The 27423-nt window shown below is 45.4% G+C and overlaps 1 protein-coding gene across 5 annotated transcripts in view; it reads right to left on the reverse strand.

Moving 5' to 3' along the window:
* Positions 1–27423, reverse strand: part of VAV2 (vav guanine nucleotide exchange factor 2) — a 270272-nt gene that overhangs the window by 99795 nt on the left and 143054 nt on the right. For all 5 annotated transcript variants that reach the window (XM_019540898.1, XM_019540899.1, XM_019540896.1 and 2 more), the window contains exon 3: positions 995–1053. In XM_019540898.1, coding sequence (XP_019396443.1) covers positions 995–1053 — 59 coding nt within the window. The remainder of the gene's footprint in view (positions 1–994; positions 1054–27423) is intronic.

The raw sequence follows: 27423 nt of genomic DNA on the forward strand, positions 1-27423 counted from the left end.
CCTGTAACTAGCAGAATAGGGCAAACGTCCCAGCTCCAGTGCAAAATACAATGCCAACCAAGACTCTGAGCTACTATTATTAACGTATGGTAAAATCTAGTAAACAGTAAAAACATCAGTTTTTTCTACAGTAAATGATATGTGGATCCTCCGGAAACACTGAGCCACCTCCTTGCTTTTGCACTGGGAACTTTCCCTTTCGGTTCCAGAGGAGGGTACAGGGAGGGAGAAGAAATGGGAGCAACCGGATGAAGTGTGCAAACACTTTGCACAGAAGCCCAATGGCAAATCTGCCAACAATTAGCAATCGCATGACCAGGCTGCAACTTGGTTGTCCTTCATCTCCCACGTCAGAGAGGCCTGAGGTTTGGCATCAGAGCGTCCGGAGTTATAGCCCTCTTAATCAAAGTGTGACCGGGTTGTGCAATGCAGGCTCTGAACCAGAGAAATGACTTAATACCAACAAGTGAAAGAAAGAAAAGGAAGTGGATATGTCTCTAAGGAATCCTCTGGTCCTGAATGCTTTTTCAAACACCATCCCTCTGAGCCAGATGCTCCATGAGAGGCAACCGGAGTACAACATTAGGAGTGGGGTGTTGATAGAGTTAAGGTCTCTTTCACCTGTTATTTCCCTCTGAAACTGCTACAGGTGTCTAAGCAGATGGGAGAGGAGGCAGGGGGCTTCCAGGTAATGACTGGAGATCTACTCAATTTGCTAGACTCTTTTAAATCAGATGAAACGTTAATGCATTTTTAAACCACTCCTGGTGATCCAAGGGAAAATGCCGAGAAGCTACACGGCTGCCATCAGTAAGGCACTTGCATAATAAGCACGCTACACTCATCACAAAGGCAGTCTGTTTGCTGTCGGTTTAACCCTAACACACATACAGCCACGTTAATACACACATACCTTCTGATGCTGTCAGGCACTAGAAGATCCTGCTGGAGGAAAGCCAAGTTTATCTTACACATCTTGTTAAAAGTGTCTTACCTAATTCCTTTGGTTTGAGCAATACTGTGGAAGGAAAGTCTGGATACTGCAGATATCACCTGGAAATGGAAAAAAAAGAAAAGAAAAAAAGGGTGTTATTACCTAAGAAGGAAGAACTCTGCATAGAAATCATGGGCACAGGGGTATAGTTTTTTAAATGTGCTAAGCGCCTGGTGGCTTGTAGACTTGTGCTGAAAATGGGGGTGCTCAGCTGTACTGAAGATAAGCATTTATTTTACTGAAAATGTATTATTTGTACCATGGTAAAACCCAGAAGCCCATGCCATGGGTCAGAACCCCCCTGCGCTTGGACACTGTGCAAGCACCAAGCAACTTGCTATCACCCTAATGAAAAGGAATTAGGGTTGTTTCCTCATTCCCGAGACCCGGACATTCGACTTTGTTACAGAATGATTTTGTGGCGGCACGCCTCAGCTTCAAGCCTGCCCGAGCAGGTCAGGAATGCACAACATCCAAGCGGCATTCACGTTCAGAGATGCTCCTGAAAGCATTTGACACGCGTGGCCCAAACTCCCCACAGCTTCTGAGTGGTCTGAACAGAAGAGAAGACAACACGCAGGCTGCGAGTACTGACGCCCCAGCGTCCAGCGGGGCTGGTGTTCAGACGACAACCTATCAAGGCTAACTCGGAGCTCGTGTTGTTATTGCTGAGCGTAAAGGACATCTGAGCTTCCTCGTGTAAAGAAAACAAATGCAACAATGTACTACAAGGAAATGCCATCCAGGAACTCATGTACCATCATTCGAGATCTTCCCCAGTGCCTTCTTGCAGTCTGGACAAATTCCTGCTTTATATGCTGTTATAGCGTGGGTCGCGATTCTTTTGCTCGTTCTGCACAAGACTGTTAGAGGCAAGTCCAGATTTAACTTCCTCCATTTCAAAATAATTGTGCCCCTGCATGTCAGGAGGGAACATGGTCTGTCACCTTTTCTGGTCATCAACAGAGCTGGCCAAGTTCTCAGGAGCCCCCCAGGCTTTTCTATTACAGGGTCCAACTCTTCCTATCAGGCATTTCATTTCACTGAGGATGGAGGGGCTCTGCTCCAGGATTCCTGTTCCTTAACCTAAGGAAGGCCAGGAGAGATTCGGGGCCTTGTTACACTGAGCCTCGCAAATATGGATCATCTTAGTGCTAGCTTGCAGCCACACCTTCAATTTGAGCAGCACATGTGGGGAGTGGCCACACTTTAATGGAAGAGGAGCTGGGTTATGTGGATCAGAGGTAATCCTGCCCTGGAGTGGCATCAGTTTGAACCACACAACAAAAGCTTGCAATTTAAAGGTGTTAACGTGTGGATAATTCAGGGGTTAAGAGCTCCTGGAGTCACCCAAAATTAACCTGCAACAAAGCCCTCATATATATAGCTCATCAGTTCTGACTCTCAGCCTGTCAAAACTTCAGTCTGTGGCCAGAAGTGTGGGACTGAATCATGCCGGTGGGACAAGGGGTTGGGATGGTGGCATCCAAGTAGAATACAAAGCAAGTATCCTCAAGGCCTTTGGCAGATACTCAAAGGATCGCCTCCGGTAAGAGAAAGCTCCGAGCCTGCCAAGGAAGAACGATGAAACCTGCTAACATATCGACGCAGCCAAACGTAGTTTCCAGGTACAGGCACATGCTCAACTGCATTTGATGGCATCTGTGGGGCTCACTGTGGCAGCTGCTTCTGGGCTGGCACATGGGCAACTGAACTAAAAGCATGAGCCACCAGAGCCTGAACTCAGGAGTGCATGCAGCTAAGAGCTGCTGTGGACCAGACAGTAAGGACGACTTGCACCAACATTCACCCTCCTAGCACACCTGGGTTAATTTTCTTCTGGTTGCATAGACTGTTCAGCATTGGTTTAACTGCATTTAACTAACACCCCTCCAGCTAAATTAAGCTTTGGTTTTTCACTTTTTTTGAAAAAGACAAAATTTTCAGCTCAAAATCTAGTCTTTAAACCTAAAATCCAGGTGTAATTAAAGGGGGGGAAAAAAGAGAGAGGGACGTTACAGGATAGAGACAGAAATCTGGGAGACTTAAAAAAAAAAAAGTCTGGATTTTTTTTTTAATCTTTCATTTAGTTGTTTAGAGTTTGTTTCAAGCTTATGATTGCACCCTGACGAGCTGGATTTGTTTTTCTCAGTGAAACTAAGTTTCTCACATAACTCTGGAACCCAGCTAGCTTGAAACCCCCAAATGCAAGATCATAAGAACTGAGGACTGTTATTTAGCGAAGTAGTTAACAGCACATCTAATGTGCCTAAACCCCGCTAGAGGCAATGAGTGTGTGTGCGTGTATCCGTTCTCAAGCACTTTTGTGAATTGTGGCTCATGTATGTATTACAAGGCACCAACTACAGGCATTGCAAAGTTTAAAAAGCTCTAAAACTTTCAAAGCGCCCTCCAGAATATCAAACCATCTTTGGCACTGTTATTATGTTAACCTGCTGCCTCCTCCGGCACAGACTTGCTAAAATTGTCATAATAGAAGACAACACTCAGTGCTGTAAATGTATATTTTAAAAGATGCCATCCCAGGTGCAAGCATTGTGCCCAGGAGGAGAATTCCCAACTGGCCCAAGAGGCTGCTCTGTTTTCATGACTCATTTTAAAACGTAAACCTTATCCTTGAGCTCCTGTCCCCAGCATGTTTCTGCCACTTGACTATAGCTGTCACGTCTGATTTGTAGAGAGGTTGGGAATAAGCACATCTTATTAAAAAGAGACAGATACTTAAATGCAGTTAAATTTACCAAACAAGCAGAAAAACAATCATCTGACCTACAAAAGCCCAGGCCGGAGGCATTCCATCTGCTTCTGCTACTTTTCTTTCTGGTTTTTGAGCTGACATGAAGAGGAAAAGCTGCATTTCGTTGCCTTTCCTCCCCCTCCCCATGTCCCATGCAACCATCCCCATGATGGAGACTTCTTTTTCCACATAAGTGCACTGACTGAGGAAATGCAGCTTAGCAGCTCGCAGAGGACTAACTGTACATGACCCAGACCCCAACACCGCTCTGAGCACCTTCCCAACAGTCCTCTGCATCTGCGTGGATCCAAAGGGCTCTAAACAAGCACGTGGAGCTGACTGCACTTAAACCCCCCAACCTGGTTTATTTTTGCTTTCAGTATCATTATGGGGGGAAAATGGGGCTGATTTTCAATTGTTACTGGAACATCAGCTACCTTTATAGGCCATGGAGGTCCTGCGAGTTGGATTAACCTTCAGGGTGGGCTTTGGGTGCCATGAACTCTGACCTCTGACATGCCTGCATGAAGACTGGGCACAGACCTGGTGCAGCATGCTAGGCTGTCCAGGGAAGTGGCTAACACAAGTGGATGCTCCTTCACACCATAAAATTCTCATTGCCCTGCCAGTATAGCATAAGTTAACTAAGGACGAAGTATGATCTAGCACAGAGATGGACCAACCTGTGACCCGAGTGCCGTAAGTGGCATGGGCAGCCTCTGTACTGATGCACAGCAGATCAAGGAGAGGACAGGCAGCAGGTAGAAGAGGAAGCAGAAAGCAGAGCAGGAGATGGGGCAGGGAACACAGAGTATGGAGTAGAAAGCAGAGTAGCTGATAAAGCAAAGGAAGGGGATTGGAGTGCTCCTCAGCCATGAACCAGGACAAATTTCTGGCATGCCTGCCAAAAAAGACTGCCTCCCCATGCCATCCATGAACAATGTTCAGAAGGGATTAAAAACACAAGAACACTGTCCTTGTTTCACGCAGTTCGCACACCATCAGGAAACAGCATGAAAATCACAGGACTCAGCCTAAGCAGGCAAGGGTCTTTGGGTAAATGTGGTATCTTTTATGAGACCAACTAAAGAGTTGGAAAAATTGTTCTTTGCAAGCTTTCAGATACAAACACCTTTCTTCAGACTGAAGAAGGATGTTTGTCCCCAAAAGCTTGCAAAGAATACTTTTTCCAAGTCTTTAGTTGGTCTAATAAGAGACAGCACATCTACCCAAAGAACCTGTCTCCTATGTCCTTAGACCAACACAGCGACAACCAACACCCCAGGACTCAGTCTAGGACGATGAAGCCCAGTGAACTGATCAGGGATCTTCCTCTCCCTGCCCACCCGGCTTCAGTTCTGAAGAATAAGTTCCAGTCTCAGCCGAGAAACCTCAACATCATTTCGAGCACTCAAACCCCCAGCACCTGTACATATTACACAGTCAAAACCCTCCGGAAAACCTAGGCAGTGCTCCCCCAAAGGGACGTGTGTCCTACTTGGCACATTTGATGCAGAAAGCTGCCAGCTCAGCAAAGATCCAGGGCAGCTAATGATTTGCGGCACAACCTTCCTGTGCTCTCCATGTCTGACACACGTTCTCATGGCTGAGAAAGCAAGTCTAGAGATGGATGCACCTCTCTCTTCCTCCCTTTCATCCAACTGACTTTATTGGGCTTGACAGATATGAGAAGCTGTTGTGAATGATGCTAGATGTTCACACGCACTAACTGACCGGCTCCTGGGGACAGAGAAGAAAAACAATGGTCCTCTCCGTCTTGCTGCTAATAAGCCTCTTTACAACTCACCAGCAGGGACTCACAGGACAACATCCGCTGCTGCCCCTTAGGATAAGCAATTATCCCTCAGGATAATTGCCACCCCAATCCAATAGCTACATGAACATGTTTCTTCTTACTGATGATTTCTTCCTTGCGTTAACTCAGCTCTAAGATCCCAGTCGTAGACCGGACTGGGCTCAAGGAGACAAATCCCATTTGGGAGTTTCTCCAAGGTATGGTCAGGAATATGGACAGCCTTTCCCAGCTATGCTCAAGGTGCTAGTAAACTTGTATTCATCCCTGCCTTAGATCTGCCTCTTCCCCCGCCCCAGAAATTCAGCTTCTGGAATGGAGTTAAAGTAAAACTTTGGGGCACTTTCAGATCTCTGAGGGTTTAATTTGAGCCATGTTTCACTTTAATCATCTGCAAGCAAGGGAGGACTAGCAGGTGGAATTGGCAAACGCACAACAGGGAGGCAGAACATAATTTACTGGTACAGAAATTTGACTTGGCTATCCCACGTAAAATGGAAAGTACTGTGCAATCTTTAATGCGTATCACCTGCCTGATAATCCCTCTACCTAACACTAAGCAGGGTGCTGGGTCAGGTGCGACCCTGAGGGAGAAACGTTCCTTGGAGGTTACTCCATGAGGTTTTGCTGTCCCATCTTACAGGATTCGGCTCTATGTTGCTTCGTTGCTGCAAACTGTGCGGAAGAACAAAGCTGATGTGAGCCTGCCACGCCGTTACGGACAATCCCAAACATCATCAATTTACGGAGCTCACAATGGAAAGAAACTGCTGCTTATTGGCACTATTTCAACTCAGCTGCAGGCATCAGACATGTGTTTGGTGAATGCTTCAGTGTCCCGCTATCCTGGGGATAAGATCATGTGTAGAAAAATGAAGCAAAACCCCAACAGCCAATTCCATGCCATATAACGCAGAACATCTACTACCCAATATATCATGAAGTATATATGGACTGTTCCTCCATACTGAAATCGTACAAAGTTGTTTTATTGCGGCACTAACGGAGCAGGCGCACAGCACAATTCTTGTGGACTAAGTTTACCCAGGTTTTATTCGGTAGTAAATTTAGTCCATAGTAAGCAGCAGACACACAGCTGCCTGGGGTAGGCTGCTAGGTGTCAGGGGGGCCAAAGTGCAAAGCCAAAGACTACCCTGGGGGTGAACACTACAGACATAACCAATACACGGGTATAACTTAAACCAGCATGCGGTTACTCCTCACTTTGTGGTCTAACTCACATGCACCATGATCCAGAAGGATCGACAGTTGCTTACTGCAAAGGAGTGAAGGGATTTATACCAGATAACTGCCTCGTGTCACGTGCCCACTCTGGTCTCATTTCTTTAAAAAGTTAACTTATGTTGTAGTAAGCGTGTCATGTGCCCGCATGCTAAGAACATTAAACCGATGCTGACAGAAAAGGACAGCAGGCCCCGAGAGATGGGAGCAGCATCCCACACAAAATTTGACACACGAATGACAAGTTTGTAAGCAACAGGGCCTATTTTTGGCAGGTCTTCTTTGTTGTACAGAATTCAGAGTGAAAAAGGCTTTGCAGGTGAAAGTCTTGTCCCCATTCAAGGTGACGGACCGCACTCCCACAGCGCCGATGTTGTCTGTCGGGGGGTTTAAACCCGAATTCCCGAAACGCAGTTTCTGAACAGGCTGAGGCCTGCACGAGAGATCTTCTGACCTTCTACCTTCACCGCCCCAAGCTTGGAATAGAACAAAGGCAGGCGAGCAAAGAGGTGCCATGGTTTGGCATTGAACCATGGACTTGTTACATGGAGAACAAAGAAAATGAATTATTCATCATGCTGGGATGGGACTCTGTGAATGTCAAAACTTGGCGAAGTTTCTTCCTGGCTTAAAACATTTGTAACTAGAGATCAGCCCAGAAGAACGACTCCAGAGCGAGACGAGGAACTTTCCCCTCACCATAGAAACCTTCCTGTCCATGCACATCTGACAGAGAGTGCTTCCAGAGGCTGATGTTCTAGCAAATCAAAGGCACAAAGAAAGGCATTCTTTAAGTAGCTTGCAAGGCCATCTCTTTTTAGACAGTCCCACTAAACCCACAGCTAAATTTAGGATCTTATTTCGTTAGACAAGGCTTCTTTTTTTCTAAAGCAACTGTTATGGGAGGTTTGCTCAGTTCTGTAGCTTCATTCCTCCACCTTCCGAGAGGACTCACAGTTGCACGTGGGCAGGCTTGGCGATCATCCTCACGACTGTGTTTATTGCAGTGATGCCCAAGAGCCCTGGTCACGACTCCCCTGTAATGGTGCTATACAGTCATAGGACATGGAATTGGCTCCAAAAACTACCACTCCTGTCTTTGGTCTAGCCATGTTCCTCACTTCACCAAGGACAAGCAGCTGAAGACAACTCTACTTTCTTTTTAGCAGTGTTCTTGCCAATCAGCCACTCTTCCCATCAAGAGTTGCAAGGACAGGAGTGGGAAATACACAAAATAAAATGAAGAGCTCTGTCCCCATCAAAAGGAGACAGCAGAGAAACCTGGCTTCAGGTGTCACCCTTGGCCTTGCTTCTCTCTAGTCATTCTCCTGTTGACTCGGACTTTGAGAAATGCCAAGTAACAGTGTGATTTCTGGTAATGTCACACTTCAGCGAACAAACATGCTCTGCTAAAGAAAGTGAAAGAGAGAGACTGAACCTACTCGGAAACAGGAGTCAGCCCTGCCTGCGAGCGCCGTGCTGTGCAAGACGCTGCCTTCATGGGAATGGCACCACATCACTCTTAGCACATTAAAGGACAAGTGTGAGAGCTGTCATATCATGGTGTGTGTCTTTAAAATAAGGCTGCATTCCCCTTTAATACACTCTCTCTCTCTCTCTCTCCCCACCCAGGAATGAATTTTAACCTTATTTCATCTTCTCCTGCTTGTGTTTTTTTCAAATATATATATATGTGTGTGTGTGTGTGTGTGTGCGTGCGTGCGCGCGCACGCACGCACACACACACATGTTTTTAATTGTTTTTATATGTGTATATATATAATATATATATATAAAAATACAAACACACACACATAAAAAACACAACCAGAAAATGAAATAAGGTTGCAGCTCATTTCTCCTGCTTGTGTTTTGTATGTGTGTGTACACACACAAAAACACACACTATATACATACACACACACTATATATATATGTGTGTGTGTGTGTGTGTGTGTGTGTGTGTGTGTGTATACACACACATGCACACACACACTTTCTCTCTCTCTCTCACTCCGTCTCTCTCTCTCTCTCTATATGAAATAAGTTTGCAGCTCATTTCTGGGACCCAGGTAAGCCGGGTTTTGTTCCTAAGCTCATAACCCACATGTCAAAAACCCTGCAGACATGTTATTTAACTGCTCTGTGCCTCAGTTTCCCCTCCTGTCAAGTCAGGATAATACCTCCCACTTCACAGAGGAGTTGAGACATCATTTGTTAACATTTGTGAAGTGCTTTGAGATGTTCTGACGGACGGGGTCAGAGAACAGCAAACTTTCACTGCCAAGGAGTGACATTTGAAAAGAAGTAGGCCGATGAATATGCATAATGTGCTGTGCCTAGCCAGTCTGTAGCATCAGAAAAACTTCAGACGATGCATAACCTACAATACTGCCCTTGCCTGATTTGACGAAACTCTGAAGCAATGAATTACTACTTATTAGGCTTATTAAGCACAAAAATTAGCCTGTAATACACACGCAATTACACTGTAGAATTTGATTTCCAGAGAAATTTAGGAAGGAGCCCAAGGTTTGCTACACCAGGGAATTTTACTTGGTTTTTCTGGAAGTAGGGCTAGTGAAATTCAGACCCTTTTGTCACAGCAGAAGCGCCCCAGTGTGATTCTGCTTGTGGAGGGCATAAACAAGGGGAAGAATTTACATGTCTACAAGTAAGCACCTAAATCTGTATTCAGGGCCTTCTACAGAAAATAGCCTGCTTTTTCTAAGTGCTAAGGGAGACCAACAACTTCTAATGACTCAAAAGAAGTTGAAAGAGATCCACATCTTTGGGGAATTAGACCAGACAGCAAACTCCTCTATGAAGCGAGCATTTAGCCCCATCCAATAAATAAAAAAGAAAGCAACCAGCCCCCTTGGCTTTTTGCACTGGCCTCTGATAAACAAGACCCAAGGCCAGCCCCAGCTCTTTCTACTGACTTCCTTCTTCCCAGTCACTTTGTACCCTACATAGTGGAGGCTTCTGGTTGCTAACATAATACAAATGCATATTACCGCTATGAATGCAGGTATACTATTTAGCAGAACAGTAGGTCACTACTAGCGCCTCCATTTTCCAATCGAAGCGTTGATGTGATGATAGTGGTGCTTCTTCTTTTTATGGAGGGGAAATTATAACCAAAATGCAACTCCTGGCGGAGGCAACCAATTAAACAACGCATTCATTTTCATCATTTCATGTATTCAGATCTTTAATTTCCATACATACGCACACACATACACACATTTGGAAAAGTAAACCTCATTGCTAAACAAGAAAGAAGGATTTTTTTCACCTCCCTGGCTCCCTCTGACATGGGACACCTCCAGGGAAGGAGACACAAGACCACCTAATCTGCACATCACAGGGCAACACTCTCACAAAAGGACTCTCAGATTCCCAAGGGAATAAATACCCATCCAGCCTCCACCTCCCCCATGCAAAATGGAGTTTATTTCCTACCTAAGAGGACTTTGCCAATCTTTGAGTTCTCCTCAGCCTGAAGAAGGGTATGTGTCTGAAAGCTTGCAAAGAAAGGATTTTTTTTTTGCTACTATTTAGTAGGTCTAATAAGAGATATTGCCTCTGACCCAAGAGCTTTGTGTATCTCTTTTTCTCAGACTGACACAGTTACAAAATAGATCGCTATACCATAGACACACACATGTATACATGTATACACACACTTGCTTACATATATACACATACCTCTCTCTCTATACACACAAACGCATATCTGTATCTCTATATGACACACATATATGTGCTTCCTCATATAGTACATGTGTATGCATATGCATACACATTACACTCACATTTATACACACATACACACATTTTATATATAAATATACACAAATACGTATGTACACAGATATACACACACACTTGTATAATGAGGAAGTACAGTTCTATGAAACTTTAAACAAGTAGGACAGAAGCTGCTGTAACTTTAACATCATATTGCAACGGGCACAAGAAATCATAAGCTATAACTTCCAAATGTGCGGGTCCCCTGAACAATGCTTGAACAGGTTATAACCATCAGTGCTGCTTTCTAGCTCTGGCTCTTGCACTGCCAAACAGAATCAATCAACGGAGGTAACACAGGCTATTCTAAACCAGGCAGGCAGTTTTTAACCATCACATAAGCAATTACAGCAAGGGTAGAAATAAGGAGTCTGCTTAGTGCAAGGCAGATGAGAGAGGATTAGCCCAGCCATTTAAACAGGCTGCTTGGAAACCTGCTCTTATATCATGAGGATCTTCAGCCTGGTATTTTGCAGATTATGAAGCATATAATTACAAATGCCTTTTCCTGCTCCTGTTTCTATGTCCAATTTCCCCCAACAAAACTGCATTAGACTGATAAGTATATGCAGACTCAAGGGAAAAAAAAGATAAAATGTAGCCCACAGAGGTCTGAGATAATTTTATGCTGAATTTAAGAGGAGAAACTGAGCTATAAATTATGAAACATCCCACACGCGAACAGATACACACATGTACACACGCTCTTTCTTCTCAACCGACCCACATGGGAACAAACACTGGAGCTGTTTTACTGTTATACCATGCAGTCGTGGTCATTTCTTATTCCTTGCCTCATCCACTTTCCTACCCTTCTGAGTTCCTTTCTGCTTTGGGAATCTCAGCCAGAAGAGCCAATGATGGGGCTGGCCAACTCCCAGTGCAACCTTAAAGGAACAACCTTATAAACACTACATGATATCAGGTCATCGGGCCAAACCCATGTGCTGGAGGAATGACAAAGGGAGGCCCAATTTTTCTGAGTTTTATGATTTATGACACACAAGGAGCTTTTGCAAAGGGCCCCCACTGGCAGAAAGCAGCTGCTTGGCACTTCCACGTGTTTTATGCTGGGTCCCCCAAAACCATGAGCCACTCGAAACTCTTGGTTAAAAATGGGTGGGATTTTTGACAACACAGCACATGAAATGTTCTTCTTCAGAGGCCTGTTGGTTTGTTTTAGGAAACGAGTGAGTCAACAATTATAAAATTCAATAAAGACACGTGATACCGCTTGCTGCAAAATCTGCTACTTGCTGTCTTCCATTACATTTTATTTCTAGTGAGCTCTGGATACCTCCTATCAGGCAGGGAAGCCAAATCCAGATGGGCTGCATTGCCGTTCGGGTGCTAGAAACCCCTGCAGCTTCTCTGTGCGGTATGGGCTGGCCCACGCAAGTCAGAGCAGACTTAGCGAGCGTCGTCTTTGGGCTCGCAACTGCAAGCCATCGCAGCAGAGACTTAGAGAGATGGGAGCATCTTTCCTGCAAAACGCATCATGATCAATGTCAAGCAGAGATGAACCTAACCTGAAACTCCAGATCTGGGAGCACAGACACGTACCCACGCACGCTTGTGAATGCAGGGGTTGAGTGGGGGGAGAGGAATTCATAATCTGAAACCACATACGCACATACAACTTAAGTTTGCTCCTACGGTAAGCTAAACTATAACCCTCTAGGATCCAAATACCACCCCTTCCGGCTCTGAAATGTTGGGGACACGCATCTAAATGGGGGAGTGAGAGCCTGGCTGGCTGTTCCCGCATTGCAAGTCGCTCTCAATGATAAGGAAACCCCTCTCTGACAAAGCTCCTCCAACAAAATAAGCCCTAAGATGTCACCAAGAGGGACAAGGATTTGTTTGGGTGATATCTTGTATTGGCCCAGCTGTATAGTTGGGATAAAGTTAGATAAGCTTTCAAATGAACAGCCTTCTTATTCACCAATCTTCTGCACCAAGAAAAGCAGGAAGCGTTCCTGCTATTGTTCGCAAGGAGAGGTGAGAGGACGAGGCACGAATTTCCATCTCACCGTATCACTCTTCATTTTCATCAAATCTGCCGCTGTGATAACAACAAAAAGTCTCCGCTGGAAAGTCTCCGGTTCAGCGGCCAAGCCCTCCGTGCGCAGCTGCATCAAGGTTAAACCTGGCAGGCGGCAGGCGAGAACAGCACTGCCCGCGCTCATCCATCAGACGGGATTTCCAGCATGTGCGCTCCCCTCTGCCGCTGGCTCCGGGAGATGGGAGGCGACACTCAGATCAGCGTGCACTTCACAAGGATAAGCTGCTCGTGAGAGGCTGGGTTGCCACCCTGACAGTCACGTTTCCTGAATGCTGTGTTCGCGGCCGGGGGAGGAGGCATGTCTCAGCTTTCTGGAGCCACTTGGAGCAAGCAATCAAACCTTTAAAAACCCATCTTGTGCTGCCACTCCTGCTTCTGCTTACAAGCTGCTTTCTCTTGGAGTCCCAGGTCCTTGGTTCTCCAGCCCTTTTTTGTTCCTGCTCCTATTGAACTTTTCCTTTTTTCTTTTAAAGGGATGGCTAAGCAGCAGGTTTAAAATGCTCTTGTAAGCTACCTAGAACCACTTGCTGTTTTTAGTTGGTCTAATCAAAGATATTGGATTTACCCAAAGAACCTTGTCTGCCTATGTCCTTAGACCAGGGGTGGGCAAAATGCAGCCCGGGGGCCAGATGTGGCCCACCAGCCCACTCTATCCAGCCTGTGGGGCCCCTAAAAAGTTTAGAAAATTAATATTTATCTGTCCCTGGCTGCCTGTCATGCGGCCCTCGATGGCTTGCCAAAACTCAGTATGCAGCCCTCCACCCAAAATAATTGCCCACCCCTCCCTTAGACCAATGCGGCTATAACCCATACCCCCCAAACGCTCATGGAATTCACCAGAGCTTCATCTTCCCATAGGAAATGCCTGGAGGGAGGCCTAGGGAGTTTATTGCTTATCAGTCCCTACCAATGAAACTGAAAAAACTATGCTGTCTGCTCTATATGGGTTTCAAAGATCTACAAGATGCTGCACAATTACCCAAAATGCCCCCTCGGATGATGAGTTCCCATCTGAGGATGAGTTCTTGCTCATCCCAGAGCTGTCTGCCTTTCACTGACAAAATGATTCTGCTGAGATACTTGGCATTCAAAGTACTGTGGGATGAGATGCACTCGATAAAACCCAAGGAGTCTAGTGGCGCAGACAAAGCAATCCCACGCAGCTGTCTCCTCCTTGCGTCCAGTGAAAGGATGATGAAGGGTTGCAGGAAAGAATGGGGAAATGAACTGGAAATCTTCTTGCCAGAACCACATGGGGAGAACTGAAAGTAGGGGAGAAAAATTACAGCCATATCTAGATCATAAACATACTATGCTCAGCACCCAGAGCTCTGCCCCATCTAGCAGCACCAGCATTCGGCCCCTCCTCAGTACCATGTGGACATAGAGACACCACTTTCAGTCCACATGGTGGCACGTCTGGAGTCACGTGTTGCACCTAAGGGCAGCAAACGCATAGATACAATACATTTGCAATCCAGACCTGTCCTAGGGCCCCCACTAGATAATGCTTTAGAGGAAAACCTAACTTCCATAGGATCCTACTCACCTATTGGTATTAAGCGGGGTCATGTCCTCGTTGGCTTTACAGGAACCCTTCAGCCCAGCCTGAGCCCGCTTTCTAGGTTGTATTTCCTTCCAGTCTAAGCTAGAGATGGAGGGACAGGCAAGTCTGTCCATCCTGAAAGGACAAACTGCAATCCACAGTTAGATAATCTGTTGGTCTCAGTTCAGCCTGCAGTGGGTTTTGGTGCACTGTTGTTTCGGCAGTAGAATACTCATAGACCTTAGATAGCATCAATGGCGTCAAAACTGAGCCCCCATGGGGTAAGAAGCCCCTTTCCAACACTGTCTCCTGTAAGCACTTTCCCTCTTCAGCAGTGGCAGGCATTCGAGGACTACAACAGGCTGCAACTCCCTGCTTCTGCAGCAATGCCATCCAAAGCCCGCATGCTGGAACGACTAAACGAGGGAGATACTAAAGCTTGAGAACAACACAGCCAGAAAGCTCAGCCTCTCAGCCCCTGTGTTTGTCTCCTGGGCACAGCACCACGCAGGATGCCACTACCTGATTCTGAGTTACTTGGCAGGAATTTCGACTCCACTCTGGAATCACAGATTTTTCCACGTGCATTTACCCGGATGGATATATAAGTGGGTGGTTGAAGGTGTCATTTCCCACAGATGCACATGCAGTTGTACATACAGGAAGCTATGTACTCCTAGGTCTCAACATTTCGATCCAATCTGCAGCAGAAATCCAACTGCCAGCCATCACGTCCCTTCATTTCACCTTTCTTTCTCCCACAGTCAATACCTTGCTCCAGTGGTTTTCAACCTTTTTTCATTTGTGGACCCCTAAAAAATTTCAAATGGAGGTATGGACCCCTTTGGAAATTTCAAATGGAGGTGTGGATCCCTTTGAATTGTAAGTGTGGGTATTTATTCACATATTTTTGATTGATCATAGTCATCTTTTGTGGACCCCTTAGACAGTGTGTGGACCCCCAGAGGTCCGCAGACTGCGAGTTGCAAACCACTGCCACCACCGTAACTCCTAGATAGCTTCACCCCTCACATCCCAAACATGTAAAGAGGCACAAAACTCACAAAACACAACCCCCTACATACTTTGATTCAATTATTTACACAGCCTCCAAGCCACCACCTAGTGCATAATACCAGCGAGCCCTTTGTGGCCTATGGTATGCGCTCAGGGAGCGTAACAAGTGCGAGACCAAAACCTGTCTTTGTTTACAGCTTCCCATACTAGGACATAATCAAAGTTACTGCCAGGGACAAGTGGGAATTTAATTCATCGGTATTTCCTGGGTCCAACCTGTCCTCCGTGACATGGTCTCTTGTCATCCTGCTGCATTCAAACAGCTACAGCACCATTATGTACATCAGTGCCAGCCCACTGCCAGGTAAACGAAAATGTTATTTTAATGTGCATTGTTTCTTTTGGACAATGTACATAGGCAGCTGACAGCAATACCGAACCAGAGCTGCTTGCTGCCTCTGTATAGAGGGAGCTAATGGCTCCCTCCTCTCAGCTGGACAGTGCTGCTTCCTTGTTCCACTTGGCTGGCTGTTGCTGGGGTGGTTATTAAATAATAATGCATTTTGATGACTGGCTTGACCCTTTCCAGGTCAGATGCCTGGAGGATCCCACCAGAGGCTCATTTCCACCTGCCTACAGACACCGTGGCTCTGCCTCCTGATTTCCACTTATGCCAGATGCTGGAAGGAAACATGTTGGGAAAGCTCAGTGCTGCAGCTTCAAGCGTTGATGGGAACTCAGCCGCTGGAGAGGGGCCAAGGCAAATACATTTGTTTTCATTCCTTTCCGTCACGGACAAAACTCCAAGGGAAACGCTCGATATTTGTAAGCGTGGTGGCCCACGTTGCAGGCTGTAACACCGTTGTGCACAAACGCAGGGCAGGCAGATGAGGCAGCATGAAGCAGCAGGTACCAGACCCAGAGTCAGACGCACGGTTTGATTCCACATCCAGTTACAAACTCACTGAAGGATCCTGGGAAACCCGCCTCTGAGTCTCAGTTTGCCTACCTATATAATGGGACAACAAAACTTCGACGTTCTTAGGAATCTCTTGAAACAAAAGACTATCAGTGCAAGCTATTATGTCATTAATTATAAAAGGAAGGGGAGTATCAACAGAAACTGATTAATTACAGTCATGTACCCTACAAAATTCTACATGCGGCATGGGATTAATCAAAAAGTACCAATGCTAGCAGATCATTTGCTGATTCAATTAAACATTAATCATCTTAACTTTCATCAGTCATCAGCTACCAAAAAAACAAGGCTCTATTTCCTGAAACTGTTCATTCCTGTTGTTAAATTGGTATGTAATCTTTTCTCTAAGTTTGCCAAATCACTGAGGGCTGAGCACCAGTCAGCAATGTCTGTTTTGCTTCCTGGATTCTAGTACATACATTCTCCTGATTATGAATGTAGTACAACACTACCAGCTCTATGCAGTTTCTCTCTTTATTGGGAACTTGACAAGAGCTGATTTCAAGGAACCTGGAAAATTGGAGTAATGCTTCCTCCTCTCTCATTCTTGGTCCGTGTCATCAAAGTGTATTAGGGATATGGGAACACCGATCCCCCAGTGATTTGCAAGGGTGATTTGAAGTTTGTGCATGAAAATCCCTTGGGAGTTTCTGAAAATTCTGCCTCAGACTGTACGTTGTTTCTTGCTACGTGCACATACAGCAGCAAGTAAAATGGGACTCGGTCTGAGAGTACCTCTACATTGCAGCAGGACGATACGTGGCTATATTGAAGCCAGCTTAGACTTGTCCACAAGTGCTGCAAGCACTTGAGATTGCAGTGTAGATCTACCCAAAGCGGTGCACTTAGGAGAGCTATTGTAGGAAGCACTACACAAGACAGAAAAGATTTGCAAGAGAGGACATCCCTACATGGCTGCATATGGGTCCCTTGAGGACTAGTCAGACCCAAGAGACTAGTCACTCATCAAAAAGTAGTAGTGAGTTTAAAAAAAAAAAAGAGTAACCCACACAACATTTGTCAGGGGTGTCCAGGATTAAGGAAACAGAAACCCCAATGGTTCTGCAGCCCTGCTGCCTCTACAAAACATTTTGCATACAGTTAATTGCCTTTCCATGTAGTTTCTAAGAAGGAAGCAAATTCAATCCAAAAGCAAGACTGGGTAGCAATGATGCTGCACACCTAGAACACGCTCTGGTGAATAGATTACAAGCACCAAAGCTGGGTTTGTCTTTCTGGTCTATACCTTGGAGGCTATGAGCCAGGCGTGAGTCTGGAGCCAACTTCTAAACGTCATCAGGGAAGACTGGATAAATCAGCGTTCATATATTTCCAAGAGGAAATTTCTACCCTTAGCTTGCAAAAGGAGGAAAGGGTTAAAAATTAACCCAAAGCAAACCTCTGACACAGACTGTCCCCAAGACCTTTTAACCGCTGTGGGAAAAGGCCAAGTCAGGCCCTGCTATCATAATAGCAGCATTAGGGGAGCGAGTGATGGCCTCTCAGCATAATGCTGTTCAGTCCTTTCATGAGGACAGTGACAGGTGCTACTTCTACAGGAAAGCATCACAGTTCACAGCTGACTCCGAGAAGTCTTCACAATTGCACCACGAGGAATGGCAATATCGAAACTCGGAGACATGCTGCATAAATAGGGTAAAGGAAGTATAAAAAAGGGGACTTTTAAAAAAATAAAACCCACTTGGAAAAAAAAAGGGAGATTTGAGTAGACTGCATTTTTATTACATCTCTACTAAAATTACAAAAATTTACGGTTTAGTAAAACACCTCCTCAAGAAGTCGCACCGACTATGTTATGATGGGAAGCATGATCTAGCACAAGAGGGGATTCCCAGATACAACTCTCGGCTCTGACACTGAACCACTGTCCTCAAGGAGACAAGACCTTACAACCTACCATCATACCTGCTTGTTGAGAAGCTTCACGAATTCACACACCTTAAAGCTCTGTATTTTCCACAACACCTAGAAACCAGAACTCATTCTTGTGACTTGGGTTTTGAGATAAAGGAGGGCTAATGCTTCCTACCTAAGCACAGGGAAACCAAGGCACAGAAAGAAGTTACAGGCAGTCCTCGGACTTGCGACACACTTGGCTCCTGAAAACCATGTCTGAAGTCGAAACGTCACAACTTGGACCCGATTTTCCCATAGGAACAATGTTATAAATGGGGCACTGGTTCCTAAACCAAGGCCTGATACCCTATTTTCACCAAAAATAACCCAAGCATTTTGTACTTGATGAATTATAGATGAGTAATATAGCTACATTAATGGACTTATATTGTGAATAGCGATCATATTGATTTGGAAGGACTTCTCTGAGGTGACTTTGCTGGACTTTTTGAAGGGCTCTTGGCTGGAGTCTTCTCAGGAGTCCTGGCTGCAGGATTTTCTGGAGTCTTGTCTGCTTTTTTTAAAGAAAGTGTCCAAGGAAGTTTGGACAGACGTTCTCCTGGGAGATGGGCGATGCAGCGAACCTGTGTGCTGGCGTGGCGTGGGGTCGGATCAAGTGTCGTGAAGTCGAAACCGACGTCAGAAAGTCGCACTGGGATGTCAATTACAAATGTCGTAAGTTCGTTGCAACTCGAAACATCTTAAGTCAAGGACTGCCTGTACTGGTATTTTCAAGCCACTCCAGGAGTCCCAGACAGGCCCTAGGAGGGAACACCAGAGTTTTGAGCCCAGCCACAAAGCTCAGGTCTCTAAAACACCTGGTGCTGAATACTGGGTTTGGTTTCCCAGAAAAATAACAGTGTGAATCTAGTGACGTGAGGAAAAGCAGTGTAAAACAATCTCCCCAGTAAGATCCTAGATAGCGACAGCTTGATTTGCTCATGCATCCAGCAATCCACCAGGGATTCACCAAACACGCGGCCTGACTTCAACTCTCCAGTTACATCAGAGGGTATATAATGCATTTAGTTGGCTGGGCCTGGGATCAAACACAGCTCATTCATTCTGCAGGAACAAACCCTTCAACAAAAGAAAAAAAAAAAATCCAGCGTCCACTGGGGACAAACATCCAAAGGACACGGTGGCGCTGGGCAGTGCTTCCCACCAGAGGGTCCCGTTGATGCTGCTTCCTTCAGGTGGGCAGTGAAAGCTTCCCACTGCACCAATGGGCCACATTTGCCCAGACAGCAAAAAAGGGCCAGAAAAAGCAAGAGCGCAAGTAGCCTCTTCATCTAAAAACAGGGTTTGGAAAGCCCTTTGTAGTTGCAGTTTCTGGTTGCAGCATCCTCAGGGGGCCCCCAACAAATCCATATTTGATCAGCCCAGGATTACACTCCTACCAGGGCATCATGTAAGTGAGCTTAATGTGTTAACCCTTTCATGCTGCCTCAAGAATTGGGGGGGTGGGACGGGGACAGGGACATTCCTTTAGATAATGCAAGTTGGAAGGGATGATACATCCTGCAAACAAAGCCCCAAATGCCTCTGAAAGAGGAGTCACCTTTGACAGCTGCAAGTTTAATGAGAGCCAAAGGCTCCCCAGGTGGCAGAAAGAACTTTGACTTGCTGTGGTTATCCACGTGCAGACACGATGGGAATCCTAAGTGGCAAAGAGAAAACAGCTTTTCTCCCGCACCTCCCAGCATCTCACTGGCACTAATGGTGTCTCCAGCTCCGACAACAGCTCGCCCAGGAGCAAGTTCAAAGGATGGATCAATGGTGGGGGATCAATTGCATTAGAAACAGAGGAGCAGAGCTTCCTGAGGCTAGCATACCACGGATTCTGATTGTTTTAGGCTGGCTCCAAGACTGCTCGCCGATTCTAAGAGTCGTTTTATTTCAAGCACTGTTTAGGTGAAGCTCATTAACTACAACAGATTGTACTAAGAGCTTTCACCATTATATATATATGATGGGGGAGTGTATGCATATTGATTGATTGGTATATATAAGTATATCATATTATCCCCACACACATTCTTACATATACACACATGATATGCATGATATATATATAAAATCGATCAATATGGATATATACACACACAGCCCCCCCCACATGATAGACATACGACATATAGATATGGCTATAACTATGCATAGTTATATATAAGCTTGGTTTTATCTATAATATATAGCTAGATGTATGCTTAGTCATATATATAAATCTATAGTTAGATATAAGCTTAGTTATAGACAGACCAACAAGCATACAAGCCCTGCATTAAATCCATTCTCTGATCACGCAGTGTGCTTGGGGGCCGATCCTATTCTCAGAAATGACTAGCAATGCTAGTGGGGAAAAGTTTCAGCCCTTTGCATAACTTTTATACATAAATTCTAAGCTGGGCAGGGCCAGCCAAGGCCTTTGGTCATGTATTGTACAAGCACTGAGCAACCTCTGTTGCTTAAATATGAATCTCTCTTGTTTGGAGGAGGAAAAGAAACGTGTGAATATGAAATAAAACCAAACCATACCACACCATTACATACTTCATGCGTGCACACACACCTGCATCTTTAGGGCACAGTCACCATGGTATTCAGGCACCAAGAAAACTGGCAGTCCCTAAGGGCTGAAACCCAGGGGCTCTTGCATACTACTTGAGAATCCCACTGCTGAAATCAGCCTGGTCTTGAATACAGCAGCCATCATGCAATATGCCATTGATGCATGTAATGCCCAATCCTAAACTTCCTTAGGTTTCTAATCTGCCTCTGTCCAACTTTGACTGGCATCAGTGGAAGGTAGATGGGACCAGAGATGCTCAGGTGACAGGGGCTGGTTAGGAACCTACACAAATAAGGGAGAAAAACCTAATTGGATCTCAAGTTTTACATGGAAACACTGTTCAATTAAGGACTATGTAAATGATGAGCACAAAGTGATTCAGTTGCTGTAGACAGCCTTGAGGTCTCTGCTAACTGACATCACTTGAGGACCTAGGGTAAAAGTTTCAAAAGCAGCTAAGTGACTTAGATGCTTAAGTCAAACTGACTTTTGAAAGTGCCTTAGGACCCTGCAGGCTAAGTGATGTGGAAGCAAGATTTAAACTTGCCCTCCTAAGTCACCTAAGTGCTTAAAATTTTTTTTTACCCTAAACAGAAAGCAAGAACCCTATTCTCTAGCACACAGATTGCTCCGAGGCTGATTCAGGAGAGGTCCATTGCTCAAGGGAGAGGATGTAAAGAACAGGAGGGGCAAAAGCAAACCAGGCTGACATTTAGAAGCCATAAAAGTGGCAAATAAATATCACTGCAGTCTAGTTACGCATGGAGACTGCTGCTGAGCCAGGCAGGCAGCTGCCTTTCTCTCCCAAGCCTCCCACGTACAGGAATTAATGCTCTGAAGCTGTCATGCTTCTCTATGTGGGTGAGTGCCTTTAGTACAACAGCAGTAAAAGTATATTCCACTGCTGATGGCCTCTCCTTCCAACACGACAGGGACCAGCCAAGCTTTTCTTATCCCAACATTGACACCCTAGTGCTGACTCGCATGAAGTGCCGACTTAAAAAAACCCAAAATTATAGGGCCCCCCTCCACATACCTCAATCTGAGATAATATCACAGCAAACTGAGATATCCATTGTAGCTAAAAGCAGATTGCCCTGCCACTTATACATGGGGCCATTGATCAGCCCAACTCACTAAAAGTATGGGGTAAGGGACTAGTGGGGAGGTGTAGATACCCATGCTGACCCCAACTTTGTTGGAAGTGTAGAAGAGTGGCTGAAACGAATAATTCAGGGAAAGCAATCTAAATACTTCCACCAGTCTTTGGTTGCCACCCTAACTGACTCCACCGTGGGAGGCTGTAGCAAACTGACTACAACATCCCACAGCTCCAAGCAAAGGCATTAAATGAGCTGAAGGAGACTCTCCGCTGGTTGACAGCAGTATCAGGCCTGTGACGTACCACTCGCTAGCCTAACTCCATCCAGTAAGAGAGCAGCAGAGACACATCTACGCTAGCCACACACCAGGATCCCTTCCTTATGGTCCAATGTGACAGCACTCAATGGAAAATGAATGCAAAGATTCAGAGAGGCGGAAAGGAAATCTTGCCAGTAACAAGTCAGCAAATTTCCTAAAAGCAATAGTAGCAAAAGCTTGGAAATAGTGCACATAAGTCCATACTAACCACTCCTCCAGGATGTAGTTATTATACTTGAAAAAATGTTCTATGGCATTTAAGGTCTCCAGTCATTTTGGCAGACAAGATGGAAAAGAAAGAGGGAGAGAAAACAGGTAAACCCCTGTTAGTCTATGCATTGCCCTAGGTCTCCTTCCTATCTGGAGCAAGAGGTCCTTCTGATGAGATCCTACATCCCAGTTCAGTCATTCCCAGCACTCCATTCACTCATTAGCTAACAAGTCCTTTACACTGACTGTGCATCTGAGAACTTCCTATTTGCCCATCATAAAATGAGAACAGTGTCCCCAGGGCCACGCAGACGCATCCTACTCCATGGCAAACAAAAACCACGCTTGTGGTGATGATCCTGCAGTGGGTGATACAACTGGCTCCCCTGAAAAATAAAAGATGTTCTTTTCCTAATTATTCTGACTTAGCTTGGTTTCCTCTCTTCTCCCAGACCAGGGCAGGGAACTGAAATGAGAAAAATTAACATGCTAGTCTAAAATATGCGGAGAAAAAACTAAAAACTCGGTATTCAGGAAAGATTTATTGGAGAAGCCTGTTCATTCCAAAAAAACCCCCTTGCTTTAAAAAGGATCTGTCAACACATGTTATATGTGGATGTAATGAAATAAACCTCCCAGTCTTGTTCTTCTGAATGATATGGGGTCCTGCATTAATTAAATATTAAGCTCAACTATTTTAGCTCTGCCATGCAGCAGCGCGTGAAACCGAAACGGAGGATCTCGGGAATTGAGTGATTGAGCGCTCAGACCTGCGCCGCGCTCTGTCCCTCCATGGCCCATCCATTACAAGTAAGAAATGCAGAAGGTGTATTCTCGTTTGTCGAAACTCAAACTTGACAAATGCCATGACGGGAAGGATGGCAGAAAACCCAACCCGGATCGATGCAGGATTTCTTTTTTTTTTTTTTTGAAGTTCTCCAACTCTTAACTTTTAGAACCACCCTTGGGAGGACAGGAGGTATCAACTTCATTTTAAACAGTGGGAACTGAACTGCAGAGAGACTAAGTGATATGCAGGGATCGTGGTTTTCTCCGATTTAAAAAAATCCCCAGTTTTCGGCTTAGAAAAAGTAACTCAAAATCCACATTTTTCCATGATTAAAATGAACCACCACTGACATAAAGAGCTATTTATAGTGGTGTTTCATTTTAAATCATGGAAAAATGTGGATTTGGGGCTACTTTTTTTAAAACAAAAATTGGGGATTTGTTTTAAATCAGAGAAATCCAGGATCCCTGATCACTGATATGTCCAGAGCCATGTAAGAAGTCTGGGCCCAAGCCAGGATTTGAGCCCATTTCTCTTATCTACTGACCAACTTTCCCCTTTCCATATATAGATATGCATGTATTATACACACAGATAATATAGATGCACGTGCACACACACAAATATAAATAGATAAACACCCATGCCCACATACATATATAAAGAAATACCCACAAACCCCAAAGGACCAAATCCTGAGCTGATGCCAAAAGTGCACCTCTGCTGACTCCACAGGAGTTATGCTCTTTTCCACCAGCTGAGGATCGGGCCCTTTATTAACACACGGCATTTATAAGCACATCCATAGAAGTCACTGCTGCCTAAATAATGCCGTGGCACAAATATAAAATATTCCAGACATGTTTGCATTTGAATAAAAACTGTATTGAGGAGTCAAGAGTTGAGGCAACTGGGGCTTCCTCCTTTGGTTGTTGAGGAGTACAAACTGCTCTTCCATAAAGCATCAGAGCTGACCAAACTCTTTTAAAAAGCTTGCAAATGCTGTGATACACTGTGTGCTTCTGCAGCACCTGTCCTGGGAGCCTCTCAAAGAGCTTTTTAGAAACATCAATTAAAGCCATGACATAGCTGTGAGACAGGAAGGGATTCAGCAAAAGGAAAAACTGAGGCATTGGGGGGGGGGGAGGGGGAGATGAAATACTCACGGGCACCTAAGTGATTTATGGCAATAACCCAAATCCCGATTTTCAAAAGTGCCTTGGGGTCATCAGATGTGATTCTTAAAGGTATTTCAGTGGCACAAGATGCAGACAAGCCCCTAAGTGAGTTTGCAACAGTGCATAGGTGCGTAACTCCAAGGGCCCCTGAATCATTTTTTGAAAAGGAGACTTAGCCAGGTAGGAGCTGTGAAACCGAGCACAACAGTAATTTCAATACCTCTAAAAATCACTTCTGGAAGCTACACCCAGACAGGCTGTGAAAGGCCCCATGGAAAGAAGGTAAAATGGAGGTTTCTTTAGACCTTCCAGAGGAAGAAGGAAAAAACTGCTCTGGGAAGATGAACTTTTCAATTCTGCAAGGTGCTCAAATGTCACCATGATAAATGCAGTATCCACGCCTGCATGGGTCCTCCGAGCCCACAGCGCAGCCAGGGGCAGAGTCCTGAAGTCTGCTACCCAGGCCCCTCTTCTATTAGATTATACTTCCCTGACACTTTCCGAAGATGCCTGCCCGTGTTTTTTTCTAGGTTCATCAACAGTCACTGAAGTCCCAGAGAGTGGCAAAACATAGGATTGTCGTAACCATCACAGCCATTCATACAGCACGAACGGCTATAACATCTGTGAGCCTTTGCTAGGCAGCTCCCTTCCAGCTTTGCCTGAACCAATAACAATATAATTGGAAGGAGAGACAGGGAACCAAAACCTCCATTTTTCATTAGAAATAGGCCAAAAACAGGGCATGAGAGCCAAAAGCCCTTGAAGATTAGAGAAGCTAGAAGTCAGAGACTGGGATATACCCTTTGGTAGCTGGTCAACCTGGACTTGAGCCCAGCTGATCTCCTGCCCCTTGGGCAGGGGGCTGGACCCGATGATCTTGCAAGGTCTAGGGTGGTCATCACAGAGGGCAGTTCAGTTGTCCTCTATTGATACCAAACCAGACGCCTTTATGTACTCTATTTTGCTCTTCAAAAGAAAAAATAGAGGGTATAAAAACCACTGGGTTTTGTATCAATAGGGGACAGAGGACAACCAGACTGTCCTCTATGATGGCCACCCTAGAGGTCTCTTCCAGTCCTAATGTCCATGACATCCAGGACTTGGGGTATGCCAGAACAGCTGTTAGGGAAAAGAAAATCCAAGCACCTTTTCCTTGGCTGCATTATGAGACCATGGCCAGAACTTAGGTTATAAAAACACAGACTTCAGGGAATAAAGCACAATAACCCTGGACCCGCTTCTGTCTGGAAATCAAAAGCACAAAAAGAAAGTCTAAAACAGAAAATGTGATTTAGCTTCCGGAAGCGGTCACCAAGGTAAGTGCAAATCAATAAAGCAAATCTGTCCTGCCAGCTGAAGAGAATCAGGTGACCTCTGAGCAGGCTTCCCCAAGGCACCTTTACACTCCAGAGCTCTTTGCCCGCCTGTTTAATGGACTCGTCTAAAAAAAACAAACAACACAGGCTCTATTCTCCAAATCAGCTCCTCCTCTCTGCCCCCAATTAACGACGCAGTTGATCTGTAATTAATCTGGAAAGATGCCGAAGGCTGAACAATGCAGCAGGAAGAGAAGGCATCAGCATGGCAGGGAGATGTTCTGCGCTGGGTGCAGAGCTGTACCGTTTGCTGTCCATGGTGGGGCTCCAGTCTCTGGGACATACGGGAAGGGAAAGCAATCCATTGAGCTGAAGACCTCTGCCTCATTAACCGGCACAGGGGGCAATTAGTAGGTTGCCAAATAAAGGGGTGCTGGGAACACCACGAGGCATATGCCCACAGCAGTCCTGCTCTCTCAAAGGGAAACATCTTTAAGTCAGAGATGAGGCTTCTGTTACTTCTCCCTTCGCAGCAAACTATTAAAAACGAGCAAAATACCCTGCGTATTTAGGTAGCCCATTTATATGAGGACGGTTCTGATTATGCTGCCTTCACACAGATGCTCTTTATTTTGCACGCACGCAGATACATTTACACAAACACATGCCAATATTTAGGACACAGGCAGCCAAGATGCATATGCGCTCAAATCCCCTATATTGGGTAGATATAAAAAGGGCTGACCTTGGAGCACTGGATTTTAGCTCCTGTAGCATTTGCAAGATTATGGCTCCACTGTTATCATTAAAGCGATAACTAGGGAAACAAATGAAACAAAGCAGCCCCATGCTGCTTTGTTACAGGCACAAAGGAGAGGAAGGAAAGCGCTCGGGTACCGTGCTGCATCTAGCCTCCCCTTGGTTTCTTTGGGGGCTTCAGCGTGTGCCAGTTTAATACTATATCTATCAACAAATAACTTTGCATAAAAGAAAAACCAAGGGACTCTAGCAAATCCCTGAATTGCGCCTGCAGTGCTGTTTCTGCCTTTTAGCTTGCAAGCATGTCAATACAGCTGTGTGGCTGCTGCCTGGTCCATTCAGAAGAGGTAGCCTGCAGGTTAAATCCTGCTCATTCCTAATGCTCTTCTGCTCTCAGGAAGGGATCCTCAGATATCACAGTACCCATTCCTGCTCATCCAAGTTCAGCAGCCGGGGAGAGCCCAGAGACAATGTAATGTGCACGTGTACCATCACAAAGGAACGTGCACTTTGCCGATTGCCCCGAGGGCCCAACTGGCAGATGCAATATTGCAGATCTTAGATTATTCTTTGCTTTCTTGCTCGCTTTTGTTGGAAGGGGGGACAGGAACTTAGGAAAATTATGGGAGAATGGGTTTGGGTGAGTGAGGAACATCCAGCATTGGTAAACACCCAGTTTTAACTTGGGGAACCCATGGGGAAGGGTATTTTTAGCCAGGGAAGAGATACAACTCTACAGGACATATGTAAGAGTTGTTCTTCAACTGAGTCATCTGACTGGCCCTGATGCAACATATCAGTGCCCAGAGTTAAGGTGGAGAACACCCCCATGGTAACAGAATAGTTCTGCTGGCCAAAAGCACAGGAGAGAACAACACAAAGAACTAGAGGAGACAAAAGCCCATGGGTATCCAAGCTCGAACCACTCCGCCTGGGTGTGCCTAGATCTGGGATGTTGGCCCAGACAAGGGTGGAGGGAGAAAGGCAGCTGCAATATTTTAGGTGCTCAGACACTGCAGTGAGATG

This window comes from Crocodylus porosus, unplaced genomic scaffold, assembly GCF_001723895.1.
Source record: "Crocodylus porosus isolate Cpor-Errol unplaced genomic scaffold, CroPor_comp1, whole genome shotgun sequence".
In the NCBI taxonomy this organism is placed as follows: domain Eukaryota; kingdom Metazoa; phylum Chordata; order Crocodylia; family Crocodylidae; genus Crocodylus; species Crocodylus porosus.